General features: G+C 40.8%; 1 protein-coding gene across 9 annotated transcripts in view; it reads left to right on the top strand.

Annotated features, from left to right (window-relative positions):
* The window catches only part of IL1RAPL2 (interleukin 1 receptor accessory protein like 2), a 395,811-nt gene that overhangs the window by 182,950 nt on the left and 187,253 nt on the right, over nt 1-25,608 (top strand). For 8 of the 9 annotated variants that reach the window (XM_075107082.1, XM_075107086.1, XM_075107083.1 and 5 more), the window contains one exon: nt 17,296-17,569. The exons of the other annotated variant lie outside the window; for it this stretch is intronic. In XM_075107082.1, the coding sequence (XP_074963183.1) occupies nt 17,296-17,569 (274 nt within the window). The remainder of the gene's footprint in view (nt 1-17,295; nt 17,570-25,608) is intronic. 9 annotated transcript variants of the gene reach the window in all.

The following is a 25,608-nucleotide window of genomic DNA, read 5'->3' as shown; positions in this document are numbered from 1 at the left end:
TTGAAGCTACATCTTTAATGGCCAAGGGATTTTGTTAGCATATTAATCTTGCCTCTGAATGGTGGGCAGACTTTGTCTCCTCGAGAAGGCCATCCTAAGAAAGCCTTCACCAAATGGGGAGAAGTAAGACTGGAGAAAGCCTGGCCGTGGCAAAGCTGGAAAAAATGATCTTCAGGTACTTTCTGCGGGAGGTTGTCTTTCACTTTTAGTTTGAAGCACAGCGCTTAGTCTCACCTGACTATGAAACTTTTGTCAAAGCTTAAAAGAGACTCGGAGTTCCAGACATAATGAATAGTTGAATGATCAGCCACCTCTTTGTGAACACCGTCTTTTCCATCCCCAAAGAAATACCATGTCTCTTGTACATCGTTCCACTAGGGAAGCTTGGGTGTATACAACCAGGTTATTTTTAGGTTTTGTCTCCCCGCAATGAAAGTGACAATCCTTCTGCAGGAAGAAAGGAAAGGGCAAGGTGCTTGTAGGAATTCCCAATAGAATGTTTAAAACAGAACAAACACTCATGTGAAGGTTCCTGGGGAGGAAGGCAAACTTTAAATGTCCAAGTTCTGAAGATTTTAGTGGCGTACAAAGTGCATATGAACCTAGTTAAACTCTCCAGATTGAAACAGTGCAAAAAAACCCCAACCTGTAGGAGACATGCAAAAAAAAAAAAAAAGAAAAAAAAAAAAAAGCACATGGAAGCCTGTTGCTTGTGAAAGGTTTGGAAGTCAGAGGCGGTGTGCTAAGCTTTCTTCACTGAATGTAGGCAGCAGTAATTAAAATCTAGAGGATGTTAACAAGAAGAACAAGGCTGCACGCTGTCAAAGGAGGCTGAGCTGTACACAAACTGGTTTGCTGGGAAGCAGGCTTTAAATCAGGGTTTCTTGAGATGTGGTCCATAATACGTCAGAAAGTGACCCCTGCATCAGCTATGAAAAGACTGAAAAGAAACAGTGTGGTATAAAGCAGAAGAAACATTTCAAAATTTAGGTTTATTTTGATGTGAAAGCCACTATGGAGCAGGGTGAGTAACAGCTGTTTATTGCTTCCCTCAGACCTAGCTTAGGTCATTGTTCAGTTTAGGACTGTTTCAACTGCCAGCTGATGCCCCCTGTCCACTGGTAATGCTTAGTCCCTTCGGCTTAGATCTAAACCAGAGCTGGGGTTACAGAAGTGACCGTTCCCATCTACATCACTCTCCTAAGCCATCACGGTTCTTCTGTGGTGCATCTCCCTGATGTACAATGTACTCTGGTCACATTTGCATGGACTAGAAAGGCCTGGCTTATGTTGATCTTCAAGGAATTTTATTGAACATTACTAGAATATGTAGTTTAGAGAAACAAGCAATGATAGAGTAGGTTTTATTAATTACTTCCCTTAAGATCCATTCCAGGATGCAATTCCTGCAGTTTCAATTTTTTTTGTTATGCCTTAGGGAATACCATAGTTAAAAACACACACAGTGCTCACGATTATTAATTTACTTTATAATTAAAGAAAGGAAGAACAAAGTACAAAACCAATCTAGTGTACTTCAATTATAATTTACTTCTCTCCACCAAAAGTTCTTCCCAAAGATTATGTATTTGAGAATTGGCTTACCTCTGGGAGCTCTTCTTTTAATGCATGAGGTCTGAAGCATATCAGTTTCAAAATGAATAGAAAGTCCCATCGCAGGGTACCCTGGGCTAGATCTATGTTAGCACGTAATTTGGTGCAGCAAGAGCAGATCATTAGAACAAAGGATGTGGGGCAGAAGCATCCACATCTAAATGGTATGTGGTTTGTCGGGGGTTGCTTGAAATCAGATTGAATCCCGGGATTCTGCTGATTGCTGGCATTGAACATCTCCCAACCTCATGTCTGCTCTGGAGCTGTCTGAAGCCCAACCATTGACTTAGGCGTGTTTGTTGCCATTCGGGGTGGGAGTGCATGTGTGTGTGCCTGCAGTGGAGCCTCCGAGATAATATCCTCCTGATGAAATGGAGTTCCTATACACCAAAAACCACTTCGTGGATTGAACTGAGAGAGGTGAGGACAATGATAGGATTTGATTGAGCTGCACTACTGCTCCGAATTGTAATGATGATGTGGATAAGATGATCAAAATCATGTGAAGGTGGAGAACAGCAGGATGCTGAAGGTAGGGGAGGAGGTCTGCCAGCTCACAAATAGGCAGGTGTAACTTAGTTCTGCGAAACAGGCAGATTAAATTTAATATAGTTATTTTAAAGAATCTCATGAAGGCACAGTCTTGGAGCAGGTGAAATTAATGTGTATGAATGCTTTTTGTTAAAAATAAATACATCTCTCTGCAAATCTATCTTTTGCTTTAGCAAAGCAAAAAGGAAGTCCAACAGTTTAGACATGCTTTGACAAGCATCATCGCCCCTGTAAAATGATGTCTTGGCGAACTGCATTGCAAAAACAGTGCTGTACTGGGATTGTGGTACTTGTTGGTACTGTCTGGGGGACCTTTGCATGTTCTCTATTATCTTGGCACACACAGCTTAGTTTGAGACATAAGAACGTGTTGCTTGCTTTATTGAGAGAACTGTAGTTACCTTTCTTACCGGTTTTGCTGTACATGGGAGAAATTTCAGCTTCAGAGTTTCTGAGGCATTACACACTACCTTTTGTCATCGATACTACATGAAGGTCAGTCTGCCCATTTGTAGCACCATGACAGCCCTTGGAGGTGCTTTTGAGCAGCTCTGTGGTTTGAGCAGTGAATCTGAGCAGACATCTACCAGGGCGGGAGCTGGAGAACCAGGCTGGGGGCTTGGGGTTCCCCCAAGCAAACTCGGTTTCAGTGACTGAGATAGAAGGAATTTGACCGCTTCTAGAGTTTAAAGTTTTAGCACTTTCAGGTATCTCAGCAAATGAACTGTGTGTTCCTTTTGTTCTGATTGATTTTGTCTGGAACTTTAATAAATTATTAGGTGAAATTCTGTTTGGACTGGATCCAGGCATGCTTACTTTTCATATAAGTAGTTTAGTTTTAAAAGCCATTTGAAACTTGCTTGGAGGACCTTGGACTTAATCTGTTTTCTTAGCAGTTCTCAGAGAAGTAACCAGATTCGCTAAGCTGAGGAAGTGCAACTGGATAATTACCTGTGCACGGTCACCGGTGTTCTATATTTAAATGTCGTAGGAGCACAGTATTATATTCCTGAGCTGTACTGATATGATGAAGTATCTTGCGATTGTATAAAATTGTATTTGAATGAAAATATATGAAAACCAACAGCTTGACAAATTTCCTACCTATGTAAGGAATTTGCAAAGAATGTGTATATATACCTGCTCCTGGCAATACTCATTTTTTGTACTTACTGGTATAAAAAACCGCAGAGCATTCATAGGAGGAGAATTTTTCCAATAATTAGTTACTTGAACTTAAAATAGAAACATTGTTTAATAAAGAATGGAGGGAAACAGTATCCATTTCCATTTTACAAATGAAGAATAGATTATAAACCCCAGAGTTGTGTAGGTGTTTAACTCTTATAGGGAATAGGTACTTAATTATCTTTGATGGTCTGGGCCTTAGAAACTGCAATTTCTTTCCTACCATCACCAATTTGCCCAAAACTGTGATTAAAGGCTTAAGGAATGTGTAGTTAACTCATAAAAATATGTACATAAATTTTGCTGATTCATTGCACTGCAAAGCACATCCTTATTTATTATTATAAATGAATCTCTAATGTAGCTCATGCAAAGTCTAAATGAGCGCCATTCTTTTTCATTTGGTAGCTCTTTAAAATCGATAATGTTTTCTTTAAGGGAAAGCTTTGGCTGTTACTAATTTAAATCTCATTAACTTTTGCCTTTTTTTTTCCTAAGGTTCAATTGGAGCTACATTTTTCATTTAGATTTGAAGCTGCAGGCTACATGTAATTCCATTTAAAAACCCAAGGTAGGCAGGAATAATGTTGGGTTAACAGTAATTTAGAGAACAAAAAATTCAGAATATTTTGCATGCAGCCTACGCTTGTCATTTAGAAGTAAGTGGTCTTCCCTGCACGAAGTTTGGAGATGTACGGGTGTTTGAGAAATCCTTTCCCAACTAATGTAAAGTTTGCAAAAACAGGTTGAAAGTCACTCTTTCCTGCACCATATTCTTTTGATTTATGTATGTGTGTGTGCAGTGAAAGTTTGTGAATTTTGTTGGGACTCAAGACTGTAACCCCAGTCCCCTCTGTCCATGCCTGTGTTTGCATGGCTGTTGGTTTGGGTCTAGTGGGACACTGCTGTCATTCCTCCCACCCTTCAAGTATGTTATCTGTGCTCTGTAGAGTGCCAAGACTATTTTTGAATATATGCAAATAGAAGCAAAGAAGCGCAGGGTCCTTTATGCCTTTATGCCTGCTGAGTAGATTTGTCTCTTCTAACAGGAGGCTACTACACAGAGAAGCAGACCAATAGCAACTGGGCTATTAGCGATGCCTTTTGTTATCTCAAGTTTGTAGCTCGTTAATGAGGTTGTATTTGTTTATCTTTCTTACTGAAGACACACTGATCAGTCCCAGGGAAGAGGAAAAAAAATCCAATTCTCATAATTTTGGTGACATACTTTGGAATATTTAGTATTACACAATAGCAAAAAAATGCATTGTAAAGGTTTATGCAGCCCTGGGAAGTCTGGAGATTGAAAACTGGGCACAGCTTTTCAAAATAGTGGTTGGCTGGAAGGGTTCTGGCACCATGTTATTCACTGCACATCAAAATTAACACATTACAAGCAGTGGTTATTTTCAATTATGTAAAATCAGATCAGTCTTTAGAGAGATTAAAATCAGATTTGTAATGGCTTCAGAGAATTCTTAAAATTGACAGCTTGACACAGCCTGATTTCAGATTGTGTGAAATCTGGCATGAGGATATTTATATTTGTGTTTGCAAAGATTCTATTCAAAGTCATCGTGATGGAAATATTTACAATGAAGACATAACAATGTCTTTAATATGCAAATCATTCTAATTGCGTTTCTTACACTGTCAACCTCACGGTGAAATATCATATTTCACAAGTGACACATGAAAAAATATGATTGCATTTGTGATACTCTTATTTTTAAGAGAAATAAAGCAGTGTTTTCATCTCTGAAGAACTTCTCTTTGTCAGCAATTCCCTTAACATAGTTTGTATGATGTCTGCATCTCTCCATTTCTGATTCATATCTCTGGTCCTCACACACTTCCTCTCCGTTTTACCCTCCTTCTCCTTTCACAAAGAGAGGTTTCTGTTGGGATGTGCTCCCAGCAGGATCAGCACCCAGTGCTGTAGGATGCAGAGGTTGTGTAGGGCACGCTGGGAGTTGAACATCATCAGCACCTCTAAAGCTGGACCTTGTATCTTATGAAAACAAGACTGATTTGCTGCCATCAAATTCTGCTTTAACCTTGACGAGAGCCGATGTAAAGTGCTTTTTTTTGTGCCCCAGGAACCTGTGTTATACTGTCGGAGACCTCTCGCCTCACTTCCCTGTCTGTAGCCCAAAATCCCTATCCTGAGGTCACATGCCTCATGTGTGCTTTTTCTCCTCTGGCTGGGAACGGTTGTTTTCCTTCAGATGTAGAGCTGGACAGATGACAGTCTGTTCTGAACTGAAAAATCTGTCATCTTTATTATTTTTTCAGTTTAAGTCAAAATAATAATTAAATTGACTAGGTTGAATTAAATAGAACATTTTTAATTGGGAATGCATCCACTCACAACACTGTTGTGGAAATTAATCCTCCCCCTCATCCCTAGCTTTCCCACTGAACACTATTTGCTGAATTCAGCTTGCATTTAGCAGGGGTGGTGAGGGAAGGATGGGGGACCGGGGGGCAGGAGAGCCCCAGCCCTGAGCTGGGAGCCAGGAGCCCTCCCCAAGCCTGTCGAGGGGAGTGGGGACGGGAGTCCCCAGGGCACTGAGCAGTTGGAGCCCCTCAGACTCCTTGAGATAACTGCAGCCAGGCTTGGAAATGAGCACGCTCTTTGTGAAGAAGATGGATGGAAGAAGAAGGTATCCAGCTTCATATTCTGTCCTGTCTGCCCTAATCTCTGTGAGTTTTTTTCTGTTTAAGAATTTAGGTACTGATTTCCATATTTTAAAACATGGTTTCCTAAGTGGAAAACATATTGCTTTTCTAAGTGGAAAACATATTGGTTTTCTTTGGGGTGATCCCAACAGAAGGCAATCCAGGTGTAGCCACCTCAGAGCTTTGTTGTATTAATAATTTTAAAATACTACTTAAACACTTGCCCTCAAACTGTTATGGCAGTCGGTTCCCAGGGCTGGGAAAGTAAATGATGGCTGGGGGTTAGGTCATGAAACTGGGAGTGGGCAGGAGCATGACAGAAAATGAGCAGTCTCCACATTGCTTACTGAGTGTTGAGCAACCAGTCAGTACATGTGGGGAGACATTAATTTAAAAAGTTACTCCAGTTAGGTAATTTTTCTAGTTGATCAGTAGCTCACGTGGAGGCTTTTATGATGATTTTTCAGAGCCTTTTAACGTTGAGCTGTGATGATTTAATAACGAGTTCATGGATGGTGGGGCTGCAGCAGTGTGTCCCATCTGGAGGACGTGGTGTTGTCCAAAGAAAGGCTTCAGGTGCTAAGGGCTCCCCGGCTCCCCTCCTGCATCCCAACTCCCATCTTTGCCCACCTCAGCCCGGAGCTCAAACATCTCTCCATCTTCCCGCCCCCGTCTTGGGTGCTGCTTGGTGAAGCACATGGCAGCTGCATGTTTTGCAGAGTGAGTTGGGGCCCATGAATAAAACACAGACCTGTTTGTTTTGTGCTGTTCTGAGCAAATGATGTATTAGTAATGAAGTATTTGCTGTTAGTCGCTTTTGCTTACTAATAAATGAAATGTTCCTGCCGCCAGTTTTGTTTCTGGCTCATGAAGTTAGGGAAGCATGAGGAAAAGGCTGTAAATCAGGCTGATTTTGGGTCTGTCTGCTTTATGATGGTTCTTATTTAAAGATAAAGAGTTGCTGCTTTTTGTCAGCTCAAAGCAGTGCTGGTTTCTGTGGGGTTTCAGTCGGACGTTGGCCCATTGGCCCTGGTTTGAGTCTTACAAGTCAAGACTTGGGAAAATAACTGGAAAGCAGGTGAAGTCTCCAGGAACGGGCCCGTGTGGGGAGCTGCGGCCCTGGTGATAACAAAATGGCCCCTCTCCCCAGCAGAGGCCCGTCACCAGGGCTGGGGCTGGGCAGGAGTGAGGCCCTGGGAATGGGAGCCTGAGAGGGGACTGAGAGGAGTCGCAGTGCTGGAGCCAGGGTTACTGCTCACAACTGCTCTGGAAGTGGGTTGGGATTTGGGGGATCTGGCAGATGGGGGAGGCTGCTATCACAAGCCCCCTTTTCACAGTCTGTGTTTGAGAAATGAAAGTGAATTTGGCCCCATAAACATGGCCCTTGTTTTCACTGGAGATATATTACTGGGGTGTGCGGAGCTGTGGGTGGGTGCAGTGCTGCAGGATGTTGTTATAGGCAGGTTTTAGAAAACTTAATTTACCATGTAAATGGTAAAGGTGTACCTAAAGAAAAGTGCAATGCTGTGTTGTGGAGCACAGCGCTCCATTCCCGCTTGCTGCTTTACCTTGAGAGACACGTCTGTAACACAGGTAGATCTTGTAATGGCTCATTTTTCAATCGTCTTTCATTTTTCTTTCTTACATGTAAATATAATAGCTTGCAATAAGGATAACTGAATGTTTGTTTATTTTAAATAGAAACAAAAGTCTTAAGAATGACATTTACTGTTTAAAAGTATCTCATTTTGAAGGCACTTCGTAATTCATCAGTTACAGACACATTTTAGTCAAATAACCCTCTAACAATTCCATTCATGGTTGTCCTATAAAAGCAAATATTATTTTGATTTGTGAGTGTTCATTTTACTGAAATGAAATTTGGTGTGTTCTGCAGTCAGGAGAGTTTCCTATTTAAATTCTGCTGCATACGTGCAGCTAATAAATTAAAATGAGAAGATGAATTACAACCTAGGTTAGAGCATGGGTCACAACCTTTTCAAACAAAGGTCCACCTGTCATGCAAGTGGAAATGGTAATTGGCTCACTGCAGCTGAAATTGTCTGTGCCAGATAACAGGAGGAATGGCATAGCAATTGTAAAATGGTAAGTATGTCTACCCAAAGGTAAATGTGTAAAGACAAAGCAAATGGCCAAGGCTGGTTTTTATTGCAAGTAAATTCAGATGAACTTGACTTGTTCCTTTCTATTCATGAGCATGTCCTGATTTGTGCATTCTCTCTTTTCTTTCTTTTTTTTTTTTAAACATTGCAATGTGTTCAAGCAGTTTGCAAATGTCCAAGACCCAAAAGATTCATTCTACCTAGTGCGTTTATGATGGGGAACTAGTTTTGTAAAGCATTTGGTAATCTTCTGATGAACTGACTGTGTCTTTGTAAGCTAGACGATAAATGGTTAATGAGTAGGGTAGTGAGTGTGCACACCCAGATACAGCATTTGTCGGAAAGGCTCCCTTTATGTGTCTGCAAATTGTGACCAGCAAGGGCTGTGTTGGTGGTAAGACCAAGTCATTGGGGTCAGGTAGGTTGGAAGAGGCCCCTGGAGGCCCAGAGTCTGCGCTCCTGCTCAAAGGCCTTGCATGATAGAATGGTTGGCTGCGCGGGCAAGGCAGGCACGTGCGTCAGGTGTGAGTTGCCCGCAGTAAGTGGGGAATTTGGACTACCAGAAATATCCATACTGAAGTGTCGCAGTGAATAATTGCTTAAACCTTGCACAAATACCATGTAGCTCATCCACAGGAATAACTGAGTCCTGCTTTCCTCTTGTGGTGGAGTGCGATATTCCTACGCTCTTCTGATAGTCTCCTTGCTCTTTTCTTCTGTTGAGCAGTCTTCCTCTGCCACAAGTGAGATGTAGTAAGAGCCCTCACAGCAGGCCTGTGTCACTCAAAGATTCCCCTCTGCAGACCGTAAAAGAAAATAATTTAGTCTGGTGTATTCAACAGGGAGTCTGTCTTCCTAACCTAATCCAAACTCAAGAGGACTGTGCCCTCAAAGCAGATAATCCAACTCAAACTGTCCACATACTTGAAAAACACATGAAAAATAAAATAATCTTGTGCATGTACACCAGTCCCTTTGCCCCACAGGGACCAGCAAGTTAATAGAGTTTCATTCTCTTTAATTTTAAATTCTTATTACTTACAGCTCTTTCCTACAATTCCCTCCTGGGAATAACAAGCGGTGGATATAGAGTTTCCTAATTGTGTGATTACTTGAGACTGCAACTACCTGATCTGGGAATCTAGTTTCCATTTACTTTACCTTCAGTAACTTTATTCAAAGGAGCTAATGAAAAGAGACTCATCAATTATTGAAATGAATTCAGCTTTGTTCCCAAAGTTTGCATGGTGCTAAAGACTTGAAAACAGAAGTGTGTGAAAGTCTCCGTGGATTAATATCGTTGGCTGGAGAATCGTAAAACCGTCTCAGACAGTGTCCTTAAAGAGCTTGTGTGTAGCCACACCGCTTAAAATATTAATTGCGTATACCTTCAGGTATAAAGTGTGTTTTCAGTGTGTTGCTTAGGATCTTCTTAGGATAAATTTTTTATTTATAAATGCAACGGAATATTTTCAATCTGTTTAACTCTTTACTTAAATCAGTTATTATTCTCCCTTTTCTTAGATACAGATTCTTCTTGTTTTCTTTTTCTATCTAATTTGCCTAAAGATAGTTCTGTGCACCAAAGAAGTATCAGAGATGCTGGGAAAGCTCTCTTTGTGCTTTTCCATTGTTCATTGACTTCCTTGGGAATTCAAAGAGCTAATAAAAATGGCAATATTAATTGTAGAAGATGTTAGAAAAAATTATTTTTCCCCTTTCTGGAGCTTAGAAAGTGGAAGTATTTTTATTTACTAGATTTTGTGGGCATTACGTGAAAAAAAAAAAAAATTTTAGCTCAGATGGGTTTCAGAGCTGGGTGAACAGCTAATTTACAGTCTTTGTTGAGTTCATACCTGTGTTTGCACTGGTTGTTGGGTGCCTGAATTATTTGTTTATGGGATTCAAATTTTAGTATTTAACAGGAAAGTTTTGTTACTTGTTCAGTCCAAGAGGCAGACGTAATGTCACGTAACTGATCTGGCCACTCCAATCTAAAGCAACATACTTTTTCTTTAAAATAATTTACTGACATTATTTCATGGCTGACTATGAAGGAATGGGGATTCATTTATAGATCCACAAATGAGAAAAGAAATTTAATTGTTCAAATAACTTGTTCACTGCTGATCACCCACTTGGCTTTACTTCTGTGGGAGCAAAGACGGAGGCTGGGCAGAGGCAAGAGCTTTGTAAATGAACTTTCCCAGAACTCTTCCAGATCTGCCCGCCCCAGTGCGGGAGGGGAGCTGCAGCAGGAAGGGCTGAGAAGGCAGGACAGGCTGGGGCATAGTCCTTGAACCCATGTCTGGGACTTCACAAAATATGCAACAGCATAAAGCCATGAAGTATGTTTTCTTTATTGTTCATGTCCTGGCTCTACTGCTGTTGATTTTCAAGGTGCCTTTTACATTGCTTCCTAACATGGTGACAGCCACGGAGAATCAAGGCATTACACTGAATATTTAAAACCAAACCACACCACTTTATAAGTTCCAATTTCTGTACTGTTTACTACAAAACAGCCTCTTTAAAAACCTGCCAGATATTGAAGTGATTAGGAGATCAAGGTCACCAATCGCTCATTTTTAGGGTAAATATGCTGCATTTTAAACAGTTGCTTTAGTGCCCTCCTCTTTCTCTTTGCTCAGCAGAGCAATCCGCTCAAAGCAAAGAGCACAGCTTTGGAAGGGCACTTCAGTTCAGGTCCATCTGTCTCCAGGAACATCTGACTTTGAAGAGGTAGCAAAGAATATGATGAGACCAGAGATTTCCTTTCCATCACAGAATGTGTTTCAGAGCTCCCTGTCTCCAGCAAAATCTAACCTGCCAGCTGTGATTTGCTCTTCCCTCCATCAGCAAGCATTCCCGAAAATCCCTGTGATAAGGTGCCACCTGAAAAGCCGGCTCTGACAACTGCTACAGGATGAAATGCCTGTCCAGTAACTTCTACTGACACTACTTCAGCATATTTGTTCTTCAAGTATAATTTCTAAGTCTCGACCTCATTAATGTGCCATCGCTCCTGGAAGCTGAGAATTTGTTCAGGGTCCAAGCTGGTTTTTTGCTCTCCCTAGAGAATTTTACGGATTGGTGATCTACTAGTATGTTCTTTCTTTTGCATTTTCGATATAAGACTAAAACGCTTCTGGCTCCATATGCATACGTAAGTCAGGACAGAGCAATCCGTTGTTATTTGGACCTCTGGCAGTATATACTTACAGTTTGTTTGACATTGAAGGAAATGATGAGTGTTCGGCTGGAATATTTGACATTTGAGTTTGGTTGTTTAGCTGAGGCTCATGAGAAAAACTGGTCAAAAAAAGTGAAGCATATACAAGTCTTAAAAACCTTTTAGCCCATCTCACAGAAATTCGAAGCTTTGATCAAAATTTGGAAAAAATTCAGCCAATATATAAGGATAAGTAAATGCATTTTTCCTTATTTATGAGCCAGATTTGGAGAAATATTTGTATGTTGGTAAACCTAAGGAAATTTTTTTGCAGTCATCATTATTTGACTTAGGAATTTGGAAATATTTGCACTTTCACATGTCTTGAAAGTCCCAGGCTTGTTCGCCAGTAAGTTTGAATGGTGTAAATCTTGCTAGGAAACATTCAGAAAATGGACATCAGAGCAGAGAATCTACAAAGCCTGTGAGTGATTGTCTTCTTAGATGTTGTGTTTCTACAGCAAAATAGTCTTGGTTGATGATTCCTGAATCTAGATGTTACTGTGATAGAAATGAATTATTTAATTAAAGTTGTTAACAGGGTAGTAGGAGAAACATTGCAAAATTCACCCAGCTTGAATCATGATAAACCTGGTTTTTTTCTCAAGATCAAAGGTGGTTTTTAAAGTGGTCTTCATTTCTAACAGATACATTTTTTTTTGGATTTACCATATCCCTCAGGGGCCAACTATTTTATTTTTTCCTAAAATGCAGTTTAAAATATGAGCACAGTCAGAGTCAAAAACTAGTGTTCACTTGACTCAAAGAAGGGTGAAACTGTAACTCACAGAAAAGAAACATCACAGACACTTTACCTGAACTTCCTTCTCCTTTCCTCCCTGCTTGCTATTTGAGATCGGCTCCCCTGCTGCTGGAGGAGGCCACCCTCCGCTCTCTTCTGAAGTACTGCCAGTGTAAGCTTCTCCTTTTCCCCTGTAAAACTGGGTAACTTGCTTTCCATGTCAGAAATACCAGCTCCGATGTCTTTTGGTAGAGTGGATTTTTATTAATTGTTGTAAGAGTGGCCTTTGACCATCCAGTTTGGTAGGTCAGCTAGGCCGAGGGAGCTCTACAAGCAAAGACCTTACCTTCCGTTCGAGGTGACATCCATGATTTTGAAGAGTGTGTGAAGCGGTCAATAGCCTGTTTTGTCTGAAATGTGTTCTCTGACCAACAAGTGTATCTCTGAATATTGGAGTATTTAAAGAATCGCAAATAGGGGTAGGGGGTGGTGGTTGGTGTCAGTTTTTAGGCGGTTCAGCTCCCTGACTCGGCTCATGGTGTGGGGAGGAAGGAGGAGGCAGGGTGGCAGGGGACCGCACCTGGGCTCAGCTGACAGACAGGTCTCATATGGCAGCATCGGGCTGTGATGAGATGCCGGCAGGGGTCTGCAAGCACCGTAGCAGAATTAGCATAGCAGAGCCAGAGATGTGAAACCAGTTATGTATGGTGAGCCTGATCTAACACCCTGACCCCTTGTGAAGATCACATCCAGCCAAAGCTATTAAAGGCATTACTGTGTTTGCTCAAAGGTAGGGTGTGTTCCCTTTTCTCCAGAATCAAGATCTGAAAATACCAAGTTGCCTAAAATTCATGGGCTGTTACTGATTTCTCCCCTTTAAAAGTCTAAAAAATTTGTATCCCTTTTTGGACTTCCTTAATGGAGTACATCTGTCATTGCTGCATGTCTGCAAACCCCAAGCATGATGCATATTAGTTTCTGGACTCTGCTGCTCAATGGCTAATATATAAATAAAAGTACAACTCCTGTGTCAGAGGATTTTTTTTTCTGACTGTGTATTTACAGTCACAAGCATTGCTTGCTTTGTGGAGTAATAAATTTAATACATTAGCTAGTATATGATTTTTAATTATTTATTTGTAGATTATTTCAATTTAAAATTAGCTTTTCAGGTAACAAGGTAGGCTAACATGTTTAACAATGCCATGATATAAATTGCTGTAGGTGACAGATCCCTACAAGAATTATTACTGGCAGATTTGCAGTGCAAAAAATTATTCATATGACAGCAAGCAGAAAGACAAATTATTCAGAGACTATGTACATGCTCTTCTATAATTGCTCATAAATTATTATGCTTCATGTTAAAATGCATCTAGACTCCCTAGACAACTGCATTTATTTAAAATAAGAATAATGGGAAATTACCAGGAAATGTTGGGGAGGAAAATGCAGTACACAGTTTGGGTGATTGCTAACATAAAAGTACAGTAACTTATTGTCAGCCAACTTAATCTGTAATTTCCTTAATAATTTTGAAACCTTCACTTTTAGTTCACTATCTCCTCAGGTTGCATTAGCCTGGACAGATAACTGGGATGGGCCCAGTGGGGCCCCGCTGTGATTAACTGCTGCTGGGTTTCCCTGCCCACGGGGGGGCATCGGGACTCTCTCCTGCGCTCGTGTTGGGCTCTCGTGTACCGGAACGCTTTCATGTTCTATGAAATAGGATTGAATTTAGTCAGTTGGGTCAGAAGTGACGCTAACGGGGTGGGGGGACTGACAGATAGATGGGCAAACCTCTTCCTCAGGAAGCTGGGCTAAAAGTGGGACAATGTTTTCTATATCCTCTCAATGCTCCAAATTTTAAAAAATATTTCAAATAATTGTCTTTATTGAAAGTGTCTAAAATACGCCCACAATAGACAGGATTTAATTTGAATGGTCTTTCAGTCAGGCACTTACTAAGGATCAGCTGATTATGGGGTAGCAGAGGAAAGATGTATATACATTTATTATATAATAAGTGCCTCTCTCTAATGCCATTATTTTTCTCTTTTTTATCACCCTGATTATATTATGTATTGAGAGCGAGCCCAACAAAAATGACAGCAAACTTTGTTCTGGGTAATGGAGTGCTAAACTCCACCTAAGCAGCTCCAGTCATTTGTAATGACAGCTTGGAGAATGCTCCAAACGGATCTAACAATGCTCACGCTCCAGTGACTGACAGTGTGGCAAGAGGAAAAATTCCAGCTTCCATGAGAGCGTGGGGAGCCTGACCTAGATTTTAGCCTCTACAGCTTTGTTAGAGGAAACATTCTTGACTGTGTATTTAACAAGAAAAAAAGAGCAAGGGGAAAGTGTCGTCTCCTGTTTGATTAGTCTTTCTTCAATAATTAAGATTTAGTCAAGGCGCTCTGTGAGACTTCTCCCCTCCGCAGATGTCATCAACCCTATAATGAATGGTTACTCCATTCCCGGTATGCTCTCCTCTCCGTAATTACCACCTCCTGGCATGCTGCGGGGAGCGAGCTGCTGCAGGGGAGCAGCCGGCGCAGGCGGGGGTGATGGGCAGGCAGCCTGCCTGCACCTTCCCCCTGCGCTGCGCTCGCTGTGTTGGGGTCAGCCTCGCCACTGGCTGCTGGAATGCTTTCTTCTGGAGACTGTTAATGGGAAGAAAATCTCTAGGGTATATCTTCTTTTATTTTTTTGGTGCTGGGCTGGGGTCAGGTCACCATTCCCAGTGCTTCCACCAGCGTGCTGGCAATGGCCAGCCGTGCACCGGCCCCACAGTCTTGTTCTCTGCTGGGAGCAGCTGGAGATGGGTTTCAGCCACTCTAATGACCTCGCTGTAAATTACCATTCAAATGTCTTTCATCTATTCCACTGTGCTTTGTATACTCCAGCAGTTGTAGTTTTGAAAATAAAATAGTAGAGAAGTGCACACTAGAAGGGAGAATAAATTTCCAAATGGAAGTGGAAGATGAGGCAGGTTGAATGCCACTGAAGGGTGCTCAGTGTTTGTTTGAGCTGTGCTTTGACAAGTTGGTGTGGCTATGGGGGAAATTTTATTGGAAGCAGAGGCATTTTCAGCTTCCAAAGCTGGATTTCCGTATTGGGTCAGTACCTAACTCTGCAACTCTTCCTAACTGTGACTCTGCTCGTGAAATGAATGACACACTGGCACCTTTCTGCTTGACTCATAAGCTTTCCATTTGTGTCTGAATGTCAGTTATTCTTTACTGTAGTTCAACTTTGCTGAACCAGCACAGGTTCAAAAGCATTAGATGACATGACAGGATTAGATTGACAAAAGACTGACAGAATTAATTAGATTGGCTGAATTAGTTTGGATCTAAATCCCAGTTCTGGGCAGCCCTATTCATTTCAGCTTACGCCCCTGCTTAGACTTGCGTGACTTTGCTAAAGCACATGAGGAAGGGTGCCTTTGAGAATACCTGTATGTCCTGGAGAACAGGGACAAGCCATCTCTCCAGCTTAGCGTTGCCTTCCACATTCCTTGCTGAGAGAAGGTGGCTGTAAAGCTCTGCACTGCTCTCTAATTGTAAATTCACACCAGCCTGAAGAGCAGGGCTTAAAAAAGACACAGAGCTTTTGTGCGGGAGTACATTGATACCCACTTGATGTAAAAGCCCTCAAAGCCACCTATATAAAATAATTCATGATGTGAGAACCAGGCTTTAATAAAAGGGGATTGGCTGGGTTTGCAGGACTAGGAGACTTGGGTTCTTTTTCCAGCGCTGCTGCTGGTTGCCCATGTCTGGATAACACCATCGCAGAGAGAGGTGCATGCAGTATTTCATGGGGTTCTGCAAGAGAACTTTTGAGTTATAGTGTGCAGCTTTGGTGGTCATGAAGATTGTTATAAACCTGGAGGGGATGCACTGAGAACAAATACTTCAGTACATGATTTGGACTAGATCTGGTATTCCACCATGTGTAGAAATTCTGGCTCACTACATTTGTTTAGGAAGTAAATAAAACGGTCACTTAATGAGGGAATGCTGTTGAAGATGTAAATGAAATGAAGAGTGTATGAGAATAACACTTAGATTGAGAATTGATACTGCAAATGCAGAGGAAACTTGGACCTTATTTGGTTGAATTTGAGGTAACTACATCAAGGGTAAAGGTGTTCCACTTATATGTAGCTGGTTATGATCAGTACATTCTAAAAGCTACATATTCATCAAGGCTATTAATTTTAGGCAGTATATTTGCTTCTTGATGATCTGCCTTGGCAGTCTTTTTCGTTGCTTGTATTCCTAGGTGTCTTTCAGGCCTACAGTTTTTCCAGCAATAAAAAAGATTTAATTAAAAGGTCTCTGCTATGTGAGGGGGAGTTGCATGTTGATGTCTATGCATGTTCTAGGATTATATTGTAACTAAGATGATTTAAAATAATGGGAGAAATATTCTAAGGAGAAGTAGTCTTTTATTAATCTGCCTGATATATGTTCTTAAAGTGAAATATCAAGAAAACTGTTTCAAAAGTTTTTGCTAAGCAGAACACCAAAAGATCCCTTTTTGTGTTTGTACAATTCCTGTATTAAGCTTCATTGCATAGGTAGTGTGTTGTAATTGTATCCTGTTGTATATAATACATATCTTTACAGTCTGAATAGGCTGTAGGGAAAAAAAAAAGCTGTGTGGAACTGCCTTGAAAAGAAAATGATAAATGTCACATCTGTTACGTTTGTTTTATGTATCTTAATTAGCAGAGGTGGATGGAAAATTTTAAGGGATAAGATGGGGATCAGAATGCAACGTACATTTTCCTCCAACAAGGAATTAAACAAATCAAAACTGGTTTACTGGGGCAAATAGTTAAGGTGAAAACACTTGGTTTATTTCTGAAAGAATTAGTGTTTGGGGGATGAAAGTAATGATATTCAAAAGAAATGGCATTGAGCTGGCCCAAGGTGCTCTATTTATTGCCTGCACATTCGCATTTACGTGTAACGAAAAAAGGTGTATAAAACCCTTTAATTGCCAATAGCTGCTTCAGATTTTTCACATTGCTATGAAACAAAGGTTCATTTCTTTTAATTCATTGCATTGCATTTCACAAGCTGCCTTTCACTATCTTGAAAAATATATTTGTATCTAATATTTCTTTATTATTGTTTTGCTTTCAGTTGATGGTTGCATTGACTGGTCAGTGGATCTCAAGACATACATGGCTTTGGCAGGTGAACCAGTCCGAGTGAAATGTGCCCTTTTCTACAGCTATATCAGAACTAATTATAGCATGGCCCAAAGCACAGGTCTTAGGCTTATGTGGTACAAAAACAAAGGAGATTTAGAAGAACCCATTATATTTTCTGAAGTTAGGATGAGCAAGGATGAAGATTCAATATGGTTTCACTCGGTTGAGTTGCAAGACAGTGGTTTCTACACGTGTGTTCTAAGGTGGGTATTGTGTTAAAGTATAACTAAGAATGTATAGATTGTCTTGGTTAAAAAAAAAAGTTTAAATTTAGTTCTCAGGAGTAAGATATTCTTCCAGTTAATATATACTCATAATTTTTATTCTCATAATTATATATGTCACATAATGCTTTGTCTCAAAATTAGTTTCCCTAGTAATTACAGTTACCTCTTCCAATAGCTATAATTAAACATGTGCTTTCACTTAATTACTTTTTTTTAAGCCCAACATTTGCAAATTCTTAATTTCCCATAAACCATCAGAACCTTCTTAAATCATGAAGTATTTTGGTTAAGTAATGCTCTTTTTCAAGTCCTCTGAGTTATTCAAGAGGTAGACACAGTTTGAATTATTCTGATGGGGTTAGGCTGTGGGGAGTTGCAGTTCTGTCTAGTTTTCAAGAAATGTTTATTTTGATATACAGTTATGATTTGTCATAAATTTAAGCAGACCTCGTTTGGTAAGGCACTGAAATGCGTGTCTCAGAAGTATTTTGGAACTGTTGGGTGAGCCTTAAATTAAGCGTCTGCTGGAGCTTGTGATTTCCATCATGTGTATGTTGATGTCAGCACGCAGCCTAAAATGAGGAGATAAAAAAGGGGGACTCTTTAAGAATGGATGAATAAATATCCCTTAAATGATCCAGTTTTGAATCAAAAGGAGTTTATAGATACTTGATATGATTCGGTTTTAAACTATTTAGTTTCAGAGAATGAAGCTTGCTTGTCTGCTGTTCCATACTGAAATTATACCCAAGTTTGATGAATTTAATATCAAATATTTGCAGCAAAGTAACAGCACTGTTCAGAGCCCAGAATTCGCTCTCTCTTCATCTCTGCTAAGTCTTGCTGCCTCATCTCAGCTGCCTCAGTCCATTTTGATCCTGAAGAGCGCTACTGAAGTCCAGGATTGTGCTGTGGTGCGTGGTGATTTGTACTGGGGACCAGCGTCCAGTTTAAATATCAGACGCATCTGCCAAAGTCACTGTTAAGTCTGTGTTGCAGCCTTTGGAGTTTATTCTTTTATTAGCTGCTCTGCCACAGGTTTGGTGTAATGTGGTCTCTGTGATTTTGAAATGTTATGGGAAGACAGTGATTTACATGTTTCAGGGGAGCTATATTTTTTTCACAAGGAGTCACTGTTGTGGTAATCAAGTTAGTAGTTTAATACTCTGGAAATTTTAACGCAAATCCTATGTGAGCAATGAAGAATTGATCTTGGATCAAATTCTGGGACATACTTTTTTCCGGGAAATTTCAAAACTCGTTGTTCATTTGCATGACGAAGTAGTTTTGGTAACAAATGGACAAGTTCTTAAATAATTCATGCATTCTCCTCATTTTCAGATAAAAGCTACGTGGCATGTTTCTTGCAAGGCATTACCCAGCAGTAAGATCTTCCTTGTCAGTTTTCCTGCTTTGGCTAGAACTTTCTTATATAACTACAGATATTTTTGCCTTTTTCAGATTTATGTCAGAGTGCAGAATTTTATATATAGTGGTTACACATAAAAGACTATATTTCTTCCAAAAATTTGGGTATGTATCCTTGCTGTTACTGTTTATTAAATCATAGGTGCCTTGAAATAGCTGAGGAAATAGCAATAGCAATTTATTTTAATTTCATTAAAATTGGGCTAGATGTAATGTCCTGAAATATGATCACACTTTTGTGGTAAACTATCCACACCACTATCTGTGTAATTTCAGCCTTATTAATCCATTTTTTGGAGGGGCATAAGCAGATGCTTGCTTTTTAGCCATTAACCAGAATCACCTGCTTTGTGAGAATTAAGAGGTCACAAATGAGAGCAGTAATTCTAGAATATTATTTTATTTTCTAGAAACATTAACATTTTCTTTTACAAGTGCCTTCTGTTGTAGACTGAATGAATAGAGACTGGTAGAGGGAACCCAGTGCGGTGGAAATGGAGGTGCCTGTGTCCATCAGTGTGCAACACTGCATCATTGAGTCTTTTGGTTTGGTAGCTGAGTGAAAACAATTGGGAAGGGAAGTGCTTTTGATTCAAGATAAACGTAAAAATTTTTAATTTTTTAAAACAATTTAAACAAAGAGGTTTTCATTTAGGTTCTCCAAGAGAAAATCAGAAGCAATTCACATCTAAATTGATGCCTTTCTAGCCACTCATCAAGGATGTGGGAAGCCCTGGTGCAATTCCCTGTGCTGCCCGAAGGGTGAAAACCCACATTTGTGTGTCCCAGTGGCCGTGGTGTGCTGCATTCAACCACTTCAAGTCTCTTGCCTTAGAATTTCTGTCTGGAATTCGTATGCAAAACAGCGCAAGGGAGTGAGATGGTTGGATGTGACCCTAAGGCTAAGTGGGGACAAGAGGTCCCTGTCCCGGTAGTTGTTTATGGTTTGAAAGAAGGGACATGCTCTCGAGCTGGGAACATCTCTGAGAGAAGGGAATTGAACACCAGGGGTTTTTAGGAAGTCATACATAAGGGACGTCACAGGCAATAGTGAGAGCTACGCTCATTCACTCTTCCCCAACTTGTTACTTTTTTCCTGGTGGCGAATAAGCAAACTGTATGGGGAAAATGGCAACCGCACATTTCAGTGAATTTCCTATTTGTTGAAAAGGTTCTTCACAATTCTAAAAAAACACCTTGTTTTTGAAGAAGCTGCATTTTCTGGTTGCTCACGGGTGCTTGTAGGATCAAGGCATGAGTATCTTTGAAGCAGTTGGAAGGAATTTTTCAGAAGCTGCTTGAAAAGGGTGGGTATGAGCAGGTGAAGGGTAGGCTGATATGACTTGATTTGGAGATGGGTAAAAATTAAATGTGTTAATAAATTCCTTCTTATACAGGATTGTCATTTCAATAATTGTAATGTCTGTTTTGTAAATGAACCCGTAATACTGAATGTTAGAGCAGCCTTAATGAAAGAGATTACTTCTCCAGGCTGAGGAGGTCTGATACCATAATTTAAATATTGCCTCTCCTTTATTAACCAATTAGACATTGTTCCATAGCCAGGTGTGGGGGTGTGTGTGTATAACAAGAAGAAACTGTTGTTGCATTAAAATTTACTTCTCTCTTCTCACAATACATTTTGACATTGAGCTGACACTTAGAGCAAACCGGTGTGGTATTTTTCTCGAGTGTTAAGCATGACTGTAACAGATTAAGGGGTCCTGATTCTGCAGGGACTTTTAAAAGAATGCAGAGTTGAGCTGTATTAGCTAATCCATGTGAATGCCATGGATCTGCTTTGTTCTCGGGTGCCTTTTCTGTGCCAAATCAGGGAGATCCAGTGACATCCAAAAGGGATCCTGGCTAATTGATAGATGTGCGTTTCGTTACAGTTCCCAGATAAATGCTGGGACATTAGTATTGTGACTTTACTGCCCGATAGGGAAATGCTGTGTTCTGGGGGTCTCTTTGCAGTACAGGCCCTGGATACGCCATTAATCTTCCAGCACCTGCCAATGCTACTTTCCAATAAAGCTGTCAGCATTTCTGTTACAGAAGTTTGGTGCCCTGGGATTTTTGCATCAGCACTCTGGATTGGAGAATCTTCACTGAGGGATTCAGAGATGAGAGCACCAAAACCAGACATGGAAACTAAAATAGATGTAAATGCACAGGGTGGCCTTAAGGTTCTGACTGTGTAAGACAGTCAGTTGCCAGGTTGTTTGCTGCTTTTGCTCTCTAAACAAATACATTTGTTTTTCTGTGTTAAAGCCTCTTTTTTAAAGAGGGAAGAAGAATGGGGCCTACTTAGATCTTCTTAGCCTGATGAAAGAAGAGAAGATGAACTAGGGAAGAAATCTTGGCAAAGTTTAGCCTCACCTTTGTCCGCAGCCAGGGATCACCCCTGGAGCCCTTTCTCCTAACTGGGCCCAGCTCTGAAATAAGTACTGAATGAATGCTTTATGAGCAAGACCAGTAAAACATTAGTGTTAATTAGCTGTTGGTGAAATAAAATAACTCAGTTCCCATTATGTGAATCAGGAGGGTAGAAATTCTGGGCCTTGAGGGGGTGCTGAGGTAGCAGGAGGCAGAGGTTTGTGATCACCAGACTGGCTGATGGAGCTAAGCCTCGATTTTTGTACAGGACGCAGAATAACAGGGGAGTGAGGACCTTGAATGCCTATGAGGCAATAAGTCTGTAGGTCTTTAATACCAGCATTTGATGCCAGAGAACTGCCAACAAATCAAGTTAGGAAATCTGCGTATCCCTTTTCCCTTACTTTGTCCCTATTTGCACAGTTCTTAATGGAGAGCAGGATTGCTATGGACACGCACAGAAGAATCAAGCCTTTGCTGAGCCATTGGTGAAATACTGAGATGTTACTTTCTGAGCGGTAATAAAATAGACTGATAATAGTTTTTAAGCCTTTAGGCTTCTGGATGTCTTTGGAGCGCATGACCAGCAAATCAAAATCAGATTTAGACGTCTTCAAGGGGCTGTCAGTAAAACTTCATTTGCAGCATAACCTCTGTCCCTTCTCTTCAGTGGGTGTTAGGAGGGCTGAGGAACTTGTCTCAAATGCCTGCAACCTGGACTGCAGCATGCACCCATCGTCCCCGGAGAAGTTACACCACTGTTCTGAGCACTGAGAGCCTGGCTTCCAAGTGAAAGAGGAGGTTTTTTTCAGGTCCAAACAGAAACCAAAGAAGAAAGTTGGACTAAATCATGATGTGAAAATGTGTAGGGGGAAGGTTGCTTTCTCTGTAGCCGTCTCTCATGGTTCTTGCGATATGCGTTTTAATACAGTCATTCATTTTGTTGGAGGCAATATCTTCTCATTACAGAATGATTCATGTTCAGGTGCTTTGGCTTTATTCAGTGCTCAGATGTTCATGACAGAGGTGATTTTGTATCTCAAATCACTTTGAATGCAGTGTTGTAATTCCAGTTTAGTCATAGTGTACCTCCTTCCATATGCTCTCTGGCAAATGCTTTTTTTTCTCCCATAGACTTACTCTGACAAGATCCAAAGATGACACTTTCTAGTGGGCCAGTGTCTTTAACAGTCAGATGTCCAAGAGGAGCACATCAAAGTAGCTGACGGATTACACGTCTTATAGTTACCTCTCAGACTTGCACACTAGTACATGATCAGCTTTCATGGCTGTACTGTCCCAGGCATGTCTGTAGAAGCCAGCTAAATTTCACGCTTAGAGCAAGAGCATGGATTCATCATGGCGTAGTATTCCCAGGCTCTGTATGGCACTAACATAAAATGTCACACATTAAAAGTGTGTGACATTTCCCACATTAAAAGTGACTGATACTGTATAAACAAAATCCCTGTGATATATGGTATTCAATACTTGAATATAGTGTTAGAGCGGATACAGTATAAAGTCAGTATGATTCATGATAAAATAAAATTTAACTTACTGAGATATAATGTTTTGGCATTATCAAAATGCAGAGGAGAGTAGAATCAGAATGCTTCTACTTTTCTATCTAAAATTGTGTAAAAACTGATGGTGCTCCTGCAAATCATTTTGATGACATTGTCTTTATTGAGAGAAATCAGTTCTATCTGTTCTTTTGACACTTACACTTGCAGAAAAGAAGATTTGTTTCTTTTGCCTGGTGGTATGTATATTTCTGCTCACTCACCCTACCTCTCTAAAGCTTTAGAAGAAAATATCCATCCTCTGTCTTTCTGAAGCCAGTGTTTACTGTTGATGAGAAGCTGCAGGAACAGTCAGGCCTTCAAGCAGAAATAGCCCTGTTGCTCTGTGGTTGGAGAGCATCCAGTGACTTCCCTGCTGCAGCAGCATGCACAAGAATGAGAATATTGTATATCCTTCAGTTTTTGTAATAGTAAAATTCCAGCTTTAGGTACCTTTAAAATAACTGACATTACTTTCTAGTCCAAAGAGATTGTCATAGTGAAAGCTCCATGTGCTGCAGTGCATCAGTAACGTTTCAGCTCACTGTCACTGGTTGCTTGTGGAAGAAGTGCCTTCCCTGGTGGGCTTCAAACCTTGCCTGGTGGAGAGAAGGGATGCAAAGTGGAGCGGGTGCTCCGTCATGCAGTCAACTTTGCATGCAGGAGACCTGTTGCCGAGATGTTGTTCTGCCCTCCTCAGCCATCTCCTCTCCAACATTTCCCTTCTGTTCTCCAAATAACAGTGTAGGAGAATGTGCTTACCCAGGTACCACTCCTGCTGAAACCCACACCAAGCCAGCTGTGGCTATAACAAGTCCGTGGACAATGTTGTATGTGTCCTGTGAGTGGACAGACAAATGGAAGGTTGCCTGAGGAAATCCATCATGCCCAAAGTACAAGGTGACAGAACCATAGGGAGTTACGCTGGTGTTTGGTAAGTGATCCTGGAGGATAATTTTTTCTTTTCTGGCAAACACTGAAGGGCAGACACAGCCAGGAGGCCTCAGCTGCAGGACTCAAACAGTTCTCATTGCAAATTGGCATAAGGACGTCACTTTGTGATTCTTCGTGGTAGCGTTCCTTGTATACCCTGTGAGATGATAAATGATCCTCTGCTTCACGTGCTCAGTTGCCCATATCCAAACTGAGGGGGGATCGCTTTTCCTCACTGCATCTACAAACAGGACTTACATGCATGAAGGAGGATGCGCTCCACAGGTTTTACTACTCCTGGAGGCAACAAAATCCTCGAGGTTTGGCAATGCAGACAACCGTGATGGGTATCCTGAATACAACTTGTGTGTTGCGTGCTAGATGTCTCATAAAAAAGAAGCAGAGAGGAGTAGACAGAATAATTCACCCGCTGTGTGGGTTGGAAGAAATGAAGGAGAAAGTACTCAGTGCTTTCAGAAACAGGGTACTGCAAATACAAAATTATTGGAAGGGGATTTCCTAATACTTTCCTGGGAGCAGTTGTCCCTGTGCCTCAGATTTATGTCATTCGTAATGGGCCTTTTCAGTAAGACAGTATAATTTAACAGTAATATCCAGAGTTCTAATAGAAAATTGGTAGGAAGTAAATGAAAAGGGCTTAGTCATTTGCAGTAGTGAACTTCAGGGCAGCTTGCTGCCTTGTAATTCTTAAGGGCATGGGAGAAATTTTCCCTGAGAGCAAACCTATGCAATTACAGGATTTCATCTGCTGGAACAGGATGTGCTGAAGCTGACAGAGACCAGATAGTTCATGAACTTAGGTGTGATATGCTGAGATAATTTGGTGTTCTTTTGGCTTCTGCGTTTCTTATCTATCTATCTATCTATCTATCTATCTATCTATCTATCTCATTCTTTCATATATTCATTTCTAATAACTAACATTTTTGAAGACTTAAAAAAAAACCCAAACCAAACCAAACCCAAGAAACACTGTTGACCCATGTTACTCAACTTAAATGTTAGGAGATTTTCCCTCTGTGCCTGAGTAGTCCCTGTTGGAATGACTGACTGCTGATTTGTTTGTTTTTCAATTGCTTCTGCCATGATGCAGAGGTCAGCAGGACCAGTGCATGTGTGCGTGAAGGCAACCAGAAAAGAAATAGCTCCTCCTGACCCTTAACCATGTGCAAATCAGGCTGGCTGTCACTTACTATTCTCAGAGAGACTTAAGAAACATACTAGAGATTATCCCTGAATTTTTAAACCATGGCCTTGCTGTTACGGGCTGTTATCACTGACCGTACTGGGCACATCCTGACATTTTGGTGTTACGTTTCCCTTTCAATAGGGATGTTAGCTGAAGTCCAACTTTAATTTAAACTTAGATCTAAGCTTTGGTGAGAGAGAGCCAGCTGTGAGAAACTGTCCAACTGCCAGATCTGGACATCTTTTCTTCTCTGTCCCAGTATCCAGAAACCCTAAAAATTCCCTAAGCAGGACTAAACTCACAGTGAGGAGTACAGGTCTTGCTTTTAAGTCCCTCTGGTGAGAACTATATTCCTGATGGTTAACTTGAGGAGACATCCCTAGACAGCTGTTTTTTAAGCTGTCATTAATGTGAGCCTTTTAAAATTACCTTTCGGTGACTTTGCTCAGGAGTTGTTTCTTTCGAATAGTGATGGTATAGCCTTTCTTCATTGTAAAACA

This window comes from Phalacrocorax aristotelis, chromosome 11 (assembly GCF_949628215.1).
Source record: "Phalacrocorax aristotelis chromosome 11, bGulAri2.1, whole genome shotgun sequence".
Lineage (NCBI taxonomy): Eukaryota > Metazoa > Chordata > Aves > Suliformes > Phalacrocoracidae > Phalacrocorax > Phalacrocorax aristotelis.
This window is presented reverse-complemented; position numbering and strand designations above follow the sequence as displayed.